This window comes from Hakea prostrata, chromosome 3 (assembly GCF_041222555.1).
Source record: "Hakea prostrata isolate BN-2017 chromosome 3, UWA_Hpros_2, whole genome shotgun sequence".
Taxonomy (NCBI): Eukaryota; Viridiplantae; Streptophyta; class Magnoliopsida; order Proteales; family Proteaceae; genus Hakea; species Hakea prostrata.
The window spans coordinates 13,165,077-13,177,537 of NC_142602.1; the positions used below are offsets into that span (position 1 = coordinate 13,165,077).

Consider the following 12,461-nt stretch of genomic DNA (forward strand, 5'->3'; position numbering starts at 1 on the left):
CATGTGGAGAGAAAAAATTTTAACTTACATAGTTAGATTATTAATTAAACAAAAAAAAATATTGATTTGAGATTGAATACGTCAAGAATCCAAGTATATGAATTGAAAATTTTCATAAAGGAGTCAAGGGTTCAAAATTAGAAACCCCTGGCCTAGGAGCTTGACTGGGAACTGGACCTCATGAAAACATCATCTTTTGTGCACAAGTCTCTGCTCTGCACAGCAGTTCACATATATACTAAATGATTGGCTGAAAAAAATAAAGTAAATACAGAATTATTGAGAATTTTTAAAATTTAAAACTAAACTTTTAATTTTAACTAATCATTTGGTAAAAAATGTACTGCTGTGCGGCTGAGGATTTTCCCCTTGACTTCTTACTTAATGAAGTATTGATTTGTACCTGGCCCACTTTTTGTATATTAGCCTAACCCAAAATTAAGCCCATGGGCCAAGATTGATAAAAGCCCATATGCGTCAGAAACAGATCCTAACCGTTTCTTTTCAATTTATCACAATGCGGCAGATGTGAGTCTGGAACCAAACTTGTATTTGTCGCCTTTTCGCGACTCTACCTTCCCCTGTTCTTCCATTTGCGTTTTATTTACGACAATTTATAGTGATCCTCAAAAGGATTTTTTTTTTCTCCGTCCTTTCATCGCTGTCTCTAATCTCCAAACCCTATTTTCCTTTGGGGGAGGAGTAACGATGGTTTTCTACTTCAAAGCTCGCCCCGAGGCTGGTGATTTCACCATCTTCATGGGCTTGGATAAGCATGAGAATGAAGAACTCATCAAGTACGGATTCCCCGAGGATATCTGGTGAGCCAATTCTTACTTCTCTCTGAGACTTTTGTTGATAGTTCAATTCTACTGTTCTATAGGTGGAATTCATCGTCTGGTCTTGAATTTCGTTGATCAACAGCGCTTACTAATTCATGTTCGAACAAAAAAAAAGGTCAATTTTTGTTTTCTTTTTTTATTTTGGTTGGGTGATGCGTAATGTAGATGTAGTACAGTTTACAGTTATTGTCTGTTTGATCATTAAATTTACTGTGTGTAAGCTGTCGCTTGTTATAGTTTGCTCGTTGTGGGGGTGGGGGTGGGGGGGGGGGACGGCGGTTACGAGAGGCCCTCTGGTACCTATTGGCCATTTCCACGAAATAGCAATTTCCTGCCATTCTTTTCATGTACTTTTGGGTTTCTCCCTTTTCTTCTCCCCCCAACCAAAAATAAAATAAAATAAAGAAATAATTCTTGTGTTACAAAAAAGAGGGGGGAAATAAAAAAGAAAAGAAAATTTTCAACTAACTACTTATGTACAGAAAATTGTGTTATTCTTACTACATGATCTGTAAAGATATAGTACAGGAACTGAGGATCGATACCTTCTCTACTGACTTAGCCTCTGCTTCTGCTTGTTGAAAACCTTAAAACGGAATGTATTACAGTTTGCCAGTTCACATGGCATGCTTTTTGTATTCTGTGCAAATTTATGAAGGAACTCCAATGGGTAGTCAGGGAAACAACAAGAACAACAAGAACCAGAGTCTTATTTCGACAAAATGGTGTTGGCTATATGAATCTTTGCAATGGTAAAAAAGGGAAAAAATATAGGGATAGATAACATGAATCCTTGCTATCCAGTCTGCTATATTTGAGGTCAAAGCCACTTTTCGACCTTCATGTAGCCATTATATGGCAGGCCTATTTGGGGGTTTCTTCATTCTGTGTAGATTGACTGAACACAGGAAGCCTTCCACTGGCAGGGCGAGTAAGCATAACTGCATAAGGTTAGGTAAATTGCAATCTTGCACATCCAAGTTTGATTGATGAAGCTGTTCACTAGATTTGTGAAGGACTGGGATCTTGCTCAAATAAAGTGGAATAAACCACCTAATTAAAACCTAAGTACCAAAATGAAGGTTAGAATTTTGCTTCTTTTTGGTTGGGTTGGTCCTAAGTATGGTCATCCAGTTGGAGCAAGCAACCAAAGGAATTTGGATATGTAAATGCTTGGTTTGCTCCTGGCTAGCTGCACCTGTAACTTGAGCCAGTAGAAAGAGTGATAGATTTGTCTGGCCTTATGTCATTTCTGACATTGAATAGAGCAGGTTGGAGAGCTAGGGTCCATGTGCCTGACCCCATATACTCGGGATATGGCTATGTTGCTTATTTCTGAGTTGATGTTGATGTTGTTTTGCTCTGTTCTTTTTATTTTTATTTATTTTTAAAATTATTTTATGTGCAATAATGACAACTTTGAATTAAATCTGGGTTAGACAGTTATGATCTGTTGGGTAGTGGGTATACTGTGAAAATCAAATCTCATTTTGTAGGGAAAATTTTAGTGGCTTGGTTATTTAAGTCCTTAAAAAAGGACATGGTTGACGAGAATTAGAGTAACCCAAAGATCTTGAGCATTTAAAGAGAAGTAAATAGAGGATTGGTTGAAGTCATTTTCCCCATCTTTCCTATTGTGCCAAATAAATCAAACTGAGCTTCATTTCCTGTGGAAACTCTATGTCTGTTTCCTGGGTCAATTCAAGCCATATAGGCTTGCATTCTCCAGATGATATATATTCTTCGTAATTTTTTAAATGTTTCCTGAAGAAATGTTGTTTCCGTGACAAGAAGTGTCCAGTCACATTACTAGATTTTGCTATTGGATTTTTAGTTCACATGAATGGTGCTTTGTTGTACTAAAGGAAAACCTTCCCTGTCTCACCTGGTACAGCAGGTTTGTCTAGCTTATTATTTCAACAATGCGGTTGTCTCATTAGACACTTAAGCTTACCCAAAATGTATTAAACTATGTTTCTTTTAAGTATTTAGAAATGGGAAGACAGTTACTACATACCAATGGCAGGAGCCTTTCCTATATGCTCCCCATTCTTTTGCCACATGCAAAGCTGGCTTGCCTATTCAGTCTATTTGTTAAGGAGTTCATGGTGTGGATTATCCATGTGTCTGATTCCAGAGTCTAATTCAGCCAAATATCCTCCAATGCATTGGCATCAATTCCCATTTATATCCATTAACACCCGCAGTACTCTAAACACTACTGGGCACTCTCACACAGCTCTTGAATTTCAAACTTATGTTTTCCATGCAGCAAACTCCATTATAACTGAAATTTGTCATATGAGTAGGGGACTTGGGTATTATTAGCCTGTTCACAAAACTTGGGCCCCATCCAAGCTGCCATATGGCAGTTATTGGCATTTAAAGTGAAGTTGCAAAGGTTCCTGCCACAGGCATGCAGGAGTAGGGCTCCCTAAATATTAATATGTAATTGTAAACCTGTCTCTTTGTGGTCCCATCCTCTTCTTTTTATTTATTTACAAGTAAATATGCACGTGCAATTGCACGTGGGCTTTTTGCTTATATTTTGATTAGGTTGAAGATTATCGAATATTGATTTTCAATGGTAATGCATGGTTCGACTCAAATAATCTTTAATTCTACTCTCTTTTCATTTTCTAATAGAAATTCTTGTTTACAGGAGAATATGAGAGAATTAATTTACGTTCAGATAATTTTGACTCAATTAATGAGTTTCTTTATTATTATTATTATTATTATTTTTTTTTTTTGGGGGGGTTTCTTCCGTCAAATGATTTCAATGAGTGTTGTAGTTAGTTTAGAAATGTGAGCTTCTTGGCAAAAGATATCATTTTAATTCGACCAAGAAAAATATGTTAATTCAATTACCTTGGTGTATAATGCCAAATATCTAACCAAACAGGAAATAGTTGGCAATTTTTTGTACAGGAAACTTATAGTAGGATATTGAAAATAACATACTTTTAAGATACAACATATAGGAGGAGCTCACCAAAATTGCACATATCGATTATCAACCAATGAAAGCCTTAAAAAAACAATTGAAATAGTTCTAATTCTATAATTTGAGATAGTGGTTTTCTTCTCACTTGGTTTTCCACTTTCTCCTGGAACTCACTCTTTATCACTCAATGATGCATTATTTTGTCAACCCTTTTATGTGTCCAAGCAAATAACTTGACGACATCGACCTTGATGCTAGATTAAGAACGAGATTTAAGAACATGAAATAATGAAAATCCAATAGATGAGACTACCTGTGGTTTAGAGTTGCTATAATCAGCTGCACCACCATGAATGCCAATCTTATGTTGGTTGAGTAACTATGATAGTTGAGTCCACCATCGTTACTGTCATATCTATCCTCGTAATCTAGCATTCTCATAATTTCCAAAGTTGTCCCATCCAATTTGTTCATACCCAGATAATATATTCTTTTAGTGAGCATTTTGTGGTAACTTTTGTGCATTTCAGACTGAATTCCCTACGGCCAGTGGGGCAGGTCAAACCCATCCAAGTACTACTTAATCGTACAACGAATCTATTGCTTCATGCATGCATTGGTAGATTTAATATATGACCACGTATTATTTGACACCATTGGAACAAAGTGGAAAATGCTTGATAAGTTGATTAACACACTGAATATGGGGAAGGGTATGATCATCCAGAACATGCCGAAATTCTAGGGGGGGGTTGCCACTCGCCACCTTGACTCTGGAGATGAGATATTGCCGCTGAGTTATCTGACTACACACAACACCGTTTGAATCCATGCTGACACCTCTAAATAAAATTACACATCCAAGCTATGATGGACATGAAAACACTCCTGATAAGTCGCCATGTGGTAGCAGGAGAGCAAACCTCGAAGGGCCCCAAACCACCAAGTTAAGTTGCTATTGCGAGACTTGCGTCATGTTGAGCAAGAACTTCAAAGCTATTGGATGTTGCAAAGTGGGTTAGGTTGTTGGATTATCGCTGAAATAGAGTTTGGTGCCACTATCAAATAACTCAATCACATCCTGCCACTACAAAAATTGCTGTTGAGACCTTGCAATCTTTGCAGCTGCACATTGCTGTTAGCTATTACATCCACCAAGCAATCACCTTTTGCCTGAGCACTTGGCTACATTGTGAGAGCCATAGGTGCCAAAAAGTAAATGAGATTTTCGAGTAGAGCTTTGGTGAAAACCTCTTTACCAAGATGCCAAAAGCCTTTCAATGAATTCAGAAAATCACACATCGAAAGAGATGATCCTGGTGGCGGTGAATGGGCCAGATGGCTCCCATACCACACAGGATTGGCAAATGTGTTGGCTAGTACATAGGACAAGTCCAACAGTTTCTGAGTATTTGATGTCCATGGGGGCAATCAAATCTAAACAGATTGTTGTGGTTGGACTGTAAAAATCCAATCACACATTCACTCGTGCTTCAACACCCAAGGTTCAAGCATGATGAGTGAGTGATTAGTTCGCAAATTTGGCAATCTATACATGGGAACTTCAATATGGTGAAGAACCAAAGGTGTTGTGTGGTGAGAATCCATGATGCCATGGGAGTTGTAATGTCTTTGATGTCCTTTATTGTGTGTAGCGGAAAAGCTGAATGACCGGATCAGATGGCAACAATCGCTAAATTCTTTTTCTTTTTTTCCTTTTTCCTTCGGTTGTGAGGACAATCTGAAAATCAAGATCAGTGCTGGAGACTTCGAGTAAAGAAGGTTGGCATGACCATCTGGGTACGAGGAGCTTGTAACACTTGCATGAAGATTCTTTAAGATCAGTGCTGGAGACTTCGAGTAAAGAAGGTTGGCATGACTATCTGGGTACGAGGAGCTTGTAACACTTGCATGAAGATTCTTTCTTCAATCATATAGGAATCATGTGATGCTTTGCATGGTTAGATTGAAAAAATTCTAAACAAAGATTCACTCATATGCTTCGACACCCAAGGTTCAACAGCGTGGGCCGTGTGGCGGTGAGGGACGACAAAGGGAGAGCGAAACGAGGGTAAGTGATTAGTTCCCATATCTTTTAAATAATAATAATAATAATAATTCCCAGGTTTGGCAATATATAGGGTTAGAACTTTGATTTAGGAAAGAGCCGAAGGTGTGGTGTAGTGAGAATCTATCACGCCATGAGATTTGGAACATCTTGGATGTCCCTGTTTTTGCGTGTTGCGGAAGGTCGAAACAACCAGATCAGATGGCAACAATCCCTAGCCTTTTTTTTTACCCCCTTCTTCAATTGCGAGGAGTGAACCTTGGATCCAGTGGGAGGTTGAAGACAATTCAGCAGTTATCTTCCTTGGTTAAAGTAGAAGCTTCAGAGAGGTTGTATGATTGCGAATAATATATGTAGAAGAAACAAGGAGGGTTAAAATCCTCTGCAGTGCACTCGGGAAGCGTGAATTAGCAATAGATACAAGTTTTACGATAAGTATTTGCTCCGTTTTGATATTTATTATCTTTTTATTTTTATATAAAAATTCACAACAGTTTCATAAAAAAGAAAATTTGCATGGTTCCATGGCGATGGGGTATGTTGCTTGGGGGAGTGCTTTGTTTTGATCAGGGGAGGGGTATGTTATCTGTGAACGGGTACATGTCTATTCAAGGGGGGTATGTCGCTTGGCAAAGTGCTTTGTTGTGATTAGGAGAGGGGTATATTCACAACGGTTTCATAAAAAAGAAAATTCGCATGGTGCCATGGTGAGGGGGTATGTTGCTTGGGGGAGTGCTTTGTTTTGATCAGGGGAGGGGTATGTTGTTTGTGAATGGGTACATGTCTATTCAGGGGGAATATGTCGCTTGGCGAGTGCTTTGTTCTAATCAGGAGAGGGGTCTGTTGTTTGTGAACGGGAACATGTCTGTTCAGGAGGGTATTTTGGTCAACCAAAAAACATACCACAACTGTTTCAAGTTTTCCTTTGATAAGAGTGGTATGGTATGATTTATTTATTTTGTATTTTTTATTATATTTGTAATTTGAACTGTATGATACTATATGGTGGGGCTTTTAGTGGACCTATTCCTTTCCACACCCTATTTTGAGAGGGGCTGTGCACTTGATGGGTTTTGTATTTGTACTTAAGTAATCATTTTAATCTGATTCAGTATGGATTGGTTTGGTTCAAGGAGCAAGGTTAGTCTGTACAGGCTACCTGCAAACAATAATGACCTTAGCCTAATCCCAACATAAGGGGATCAATTAAATGGACCCTCAATTGATGAAGTAGGTAAAGCTGAGGTCTAAGCAAAATAAAGGAATGTTGATATGGAAAAAGAGGGATGGGAAATGAGTCAGGAAAAATGGGAGAGGAGAAAAGAACGATAGTAGGCAAAGAGAATAGTGAAATTCAAGGGGTACAGATATAGTTAAGAGGAAGGAGTCAAAGTGCAGCAAGTAAGGAAAATTTCAGTTGTATAGTATCTGCTACATGGATCCTTGCTCCCCAGTAGGTTCTAGATGTATTTGCTCAGAACTTCTCTTATCATCATCTTAGGCCTGACCCTTGCTCTCTCAGTTCTTTCAATCGACATCATGCTATTCCTGCTTACTAGGGTGTCCCTCCCTCTGTTGAACATGACTACACCTTAAACAACTCTCTTGGAGCTGTCAGCTCTAATATATAATTCCTTGTTTTCCCATTTATCTCAAAATTCTCGTGTCTGCCACACAACTTTTCACCTTGACACTTCTTAACTGCCCAACATTTTGCCCCATACATTATAGCTAGATGAACAGCAGTCCTATAGAATTTTCCTTTAAAGGAAATCATGGTCGCACAGCACTCTGCACACGCCTCTCTGGTTTATCCATCTTAGTTTAATTCTATGTGGAGCATCCATCATATAGCGAAGCCCATAAAACACGGGATTCATCTTGAATGCTGTAGGCTAAGTTGTCCATAAGCTCAAGGAGCTAAGGCCTTGAGGCTGATCCCAGATTAATGTAGTCCCTGATTGTTAGGAAATCAATAAGGAGGTAGTTGTTCCAAAATCCAGTATAAACTGAACTCGAATTTGAGAAATTATGGTTAGGGTTTGCTGAATTTGAAAATAAGGGAGAGCAGGCTTGGATTGAGTAAACAATTATGGAGAGGTTGGACAATATTGACGGTTGAGTTGTGAGTTCTGAAAATTGGATCTTCCAGTGAGAATCTCATATGATTCAAATCTGGGGTTTCAGTGATGGGTTGGGGCTTTAACTTGGATCAAGCGATGGGTGTGCTATGGGGGTAAAAGATTCAAATATGGAAGGATTCTGATGGATGTAAAAGCTAAATCAGAAATGAATAGTGTCTAGGGTTAAGGTACTTGGGTCTTCTCTATGAATCCTTTAAACTAAAAGCTAAATCAGAAATGAATAGTGTCTAGGGTTAAGGTACTTGGGTCTTCTCTGTGAATTCTTTAAACTAAAAAGAGGAAGGATGGAGGATATCCTTACCAAGTAACTGACTTCCGAAGGCACCACCTTGATGACAGACCTATGTAGAAGGCTGATTCTACAGTCTAAGAAGGGAATGAGGGGTTATTATGCCTAGCACCAACACTCCTGGATTCTAAACCACCTACGAAAAGCACTCGACTTTAAACACCAAGCAGAATCAGTTTTCTGGACATCAAACACTAGATAATGTTGATTATGATGCAAAACAGAGAATAGAGATGAGGAGAGATCTATTCAGCTTTGGAGCTTCACATAGAACTTGTGAAGTCTCCATAACACAGCAGCTTTATTTATACGGGATTGAAAAACTAAAAAGGACAGTTGGGGGACCACAGCTGTAGCCCCAAGGTCAAGGCATCAAAACAGCCTCTTAGCAAAATTGCTGGGGTAAGACTCCTTGCCTTTGGCACCAGGTTCACTCAAAATCTAAAAAGGACTCAAAAGTCCCATTAACAATCCAACTGCAAGGCTCCTCTCTATCTCCCATCCCTCATCCCCCAGTTGTTGATACCCCAAGGAACAGGCTCATTGTTGTCTCTTGGGGTCTTAGCTTTTCTTTCAGGTCTCCTTCTTGAGGTCGGTTCCCCCCCCCCCCTTGTATCATTCTTTGTTTTTCTTGCCGTTTGATTTAATTATTTAATCATCCCCCCAAAAAAAAATCTGCAAGGCTATCGAAAAGTGCATCAGCACTACCCTTTTTGCCCTTCTTATTGTAATAGCTAACACTATCACACAGACGAAAGCAGCAACCAAGTTTTCTTGATGTAAAAATCCAATTCTTCAAATCTAAATTTCTGTTCCTGCAGAATGGTTTATGCATAGGCTTTAATGAGCCTTACAAACTAGATTAATGCTAGAAATCGAATAACTAAATTGATCTCTTTGAATTTAAAGTTGTTGGATCCTTTGATTGTTTGCTGAAATCAGTAGATGATTCTGTACTCCCCCAGAAATTTCAGGCCATTCCCAAGCTAGTGAAATCTCTCACTTGATTTACTGATTATGAAGTTAAGTGCAGCTGTTGTCATTTGAATGTCTGGATGCTTTCTTTATCAAATTGATCTCAGCTGTTGAACAGTCTTTGAATGAACAAGAAGATGAACAACTGGTGATGTAAGACCAAATAGCTTCAATTATCACTGGAATACCACCATTGAGGAACATACACTCTCTGATCTTTTTACCAAGAAGCAAATCAAATTTGGTTTTGTTCACATGGTACTTTACGTATAAGGTCCTAATGGTCATTGACCTTATTATTTGAGAGAGAGCGAACCATTTTTTCCCCATGCCTTCAGCCTGCCATGTGTGATAATAGGAACCTGCTTGTATTTATATAACAGTATGGTATTATTCTTAATCTGAATTTGTGTTATTTTTCATGCAGGTTCCATGTTGATAAAATGTCTTCAGCTCATGTATATGTAAGACTGCACAAGGGCCAGACAATTGATGATATAAGTGAAGGTCTATTGGAAGATTGTGTGCAGCTTGTTAAAGCAAATTCTATCCAAGGTAAATCATATGTGTTCCTAATATTGCTTTCTCTCATGTTCAGTTGTTCCCTATGCTCATGATAACCTCTCTAAGTTCATGTGAAACTGTGCACATTGCATGACCAGCAGTTTTTTTTTACATGTTTTGGTTACTTGGCAGGCAACAAGGTGAATAACATTGATGTGGTTTACACTCCTTGGTATAATTTGAAGAAGACACCTTCCATGGATGTTGGGCAAGTTGGTTTTCACAACCCTAAGATGGTGGGTACTTCTAAATTTTATATTTTTAATTTTTTAAATAAATATATTAAACAAAAGGAAACAAGAGAATAAGGTCTTTAAGCAGAAGACAGAAAAGAGGAACTAAGACCCCAGGAGACAACAATAAGCTTGTTCCTTGGGGTATCGTCAACAGGGGGATGGGGCATGGCTAACAGTATAGAAGATTCATCAAAATAGATGGTGTTCCAAATCCTGTCTATAGAGTGGGATTTGGATGTTCATCTCCGAAGATTTTGCTCCCACTTCTAAATCTTGTGATCCTTGATGGCTTTTATTTTGATTCTTGCACCATACATATTTGAAATGTTAGGAAATTAGATGTTTATTGATTCTGCTATTCATTCTTTGGTGTAGGTCCGAACTGTGAGAGTTGAAAAGCGCATAAATGAGATAATTAATAGACTGAACAAAACAAAAGTTGAGAGGAAGCCTGATTTGAAAGGTAAGCGGCAACTTAGCCTGGTCTTTTGGGTTTTCTATCAGGTTCCATCTGGTTGACAATGAAGGGAAATGAATCAATTAAAAGAAAATGAAAACTTGTCTAATCAAGATTGTTCAACTAACTCAAAACTATGGTAAAATAGCGTTTAAGGAGTTGCTTTATTTTCACATTCAAATCCATGACATTTGGTTGAAAAGTAAAGTAAAACTGATTACTAATTAGAAAGTTTTTGAGTTAGTTACAAGCATTAATGTCTCGATCATTGAGCTTCAGGCTCAACATGAATAAAATCCAGGCTGACTTGGTCTTCATTGTATTACTGTTAACTTAAAAAGGATTTTTGTTTTTATATATATAGCTATTTGAATTCTTATGCTTCCCCTGTTTTTTGTCTCTTGGATCAGTGGTTTAACGTCACTTGAATCTATGCAGCTGAGCGGGAAGCGGTTAATGCGGCTGAAAGGGCAGAGAGGAAACTCCAAATGAGAGACAAAGTAAGTTCATCTGCATCCTTTTAGGATGGCATTGGACCATATCCTTTTGCAGAATCCAATGTTTTTTTAATCTAATTGATTTTGGTTAGTCTAACATAGCAGACCTCTATATAATAAAGCATAGAGAGTCATCCTTGTTGTTTTTCAAGCTAAAAAGAGCAAAATAATTTTTTTTATATATTAAAACTTAAACTTTGCCTTTGTATCCTGACTAAGATGTTGCTAAATATATGCTCTTTCTATATTTTGTCGCCCCCTGAATTTTGATTAGGTTATGCCATTAATCAAGCATCAATTCTCACGAGCCAAGTTTTTGTTATACTATCTCATATGGCCAGAAGAACTAGAGCTTTAGGCTACATTTGATTCTGATTTTTTTAAGACTAAGCTTTGAAATCACTTTTTTTATCCTCACAATTGCAAAAAATGTCCCTTTCATGATTGCAATATATAGTTGTCTGGTTTTGAATGCTTTATTACGAAGAGGGTGGCCTCATTGTGACTATACTGTTGCTTTGTTGCGACCTAGTGGTTGTTGGTTGAGTCTGGAAACAGCCTCTTTACGAAGTGGGGTTACGTCTGCATACCGTATGAACGACACTGAACCTTTGATTAGTAGTAGCATCACTCTGGGTTTTTTAATGTTTCCTTACAAACTTATTGTCAATAATCCACAGAAGCGGCGAGAGGAGATGGAGAGGCTTGAAAAGGAAAAACAGGCCGAGGTAAGGAGCTACAAGGGCCTGATGGTTCAAGAGAAGATGACATCGAACAAACAGGTTGCATCTGCAAGCAAGTCGCTGCAAGAACTGGAGGAAGATTTCATGTAATTCCTCCAAAATAGAAGCAACTCCTTCGTAAGTAAGAAGGCTTGACTTGACAAATTTGATTGCTTGGTTGCACAAGTAGGGAGGGTATCTGGCCAAAAATGAAGTCTGTAAGTTTCTGGCATAGGTTTGTTTAATTACCACCCTCTAATTGGATGTCAACTGGAATCTAAGACTTTTTCAACCAGAAAATGAATTCATATGTTTTGTTGCCAGGTTGATTTGTGTATTTCTTAAGATTGGAATTGGAATAATGGGGATGATTGATGAGCAAGACACAAAAGTTTTGTTCTGTTGATTTTAAGCCAAGCCATGATTGATACTTGATTCTGCAAGCCACTTCTGTGCATGACACCATTAATACTAATCGCTTTTAATTTTCCTGTTCGTAGATTCTTTTATTTTCACTGTGACGGTTAATCATGGTTTGTGGTGTCATTTGGGAATAATGCACTAAATGCAAGACTTGATTTTTGGTTGTATATTTTGGGTTTATCTTTCCTTGTGTGGTTGTCAGATTCTTTGCTCTTATGTTAACTTCTGGATTTTTTTGGTAAAAGGAAAATTCTATTGACTAAAAGAAATTTGGTTGCACATTTTGGGTTTTCTCTT

The 12,461-nt window shown here is 38.0% G+C and overlaps 1 protein-coding gene across 1 annotated transcript; it reads left to right on the plus strand.

Annotated features, from left to right (window-relative positions):
* Window positions 1–539: 539 nt before the first annotated feature.
* Window positions 540–11,868, plus strand: LOC149020894 (coiled-coil protein). Its single transcript, XM_089149116.1, has 6 exons — window positions 540–821; window positions 9,693–9,820; window positions 9,962–10,065; window positions 10,441–10,528; window positions 10,961–11,022; window positions 11,700–11,868. Exons 1-6 carry the CDS (start codon window positions 709–711, stop codon window positions 11,850–11,852), a joined length of 648 nt encoding a protein of 215 aa, XP_089005242.1. The 5' UTR covers window positions 540–708; the 3' UTR covers window positions 11,853–11,868.
* The last annotated feature ends 593 nt before the right edge of the window (window positions 11,869–12,461 follow it).

What these genes read in the sequence shown, in the direction of transcription:
- LOC149020894 (XM_089149116.1), top strand. Translation starts at nt 709, where the DNA reads ATGGTTTTCTACTTCAAAGCTCGCCCCGAGGCTGGTGATTTCACCATC. An exon ending in GAGGAAGCCTGATTTGAAAG is followed by an intron (nt 10,529 to 10,960) that starts GTAAGCGGCAAC and finishes GAATCTATGCAG; the next exon opens with CTGAGCGGGAAGCGGTTAAT. An exon ending in AACTCCAAATGAGAGACAAA is followed by an intron (nt 11,023 to 11,699) that starts GTAAGTTCATCT and finishes AATAATCCACAG; the next exon opens with AAGCGGCGAGAGGAGATGGA.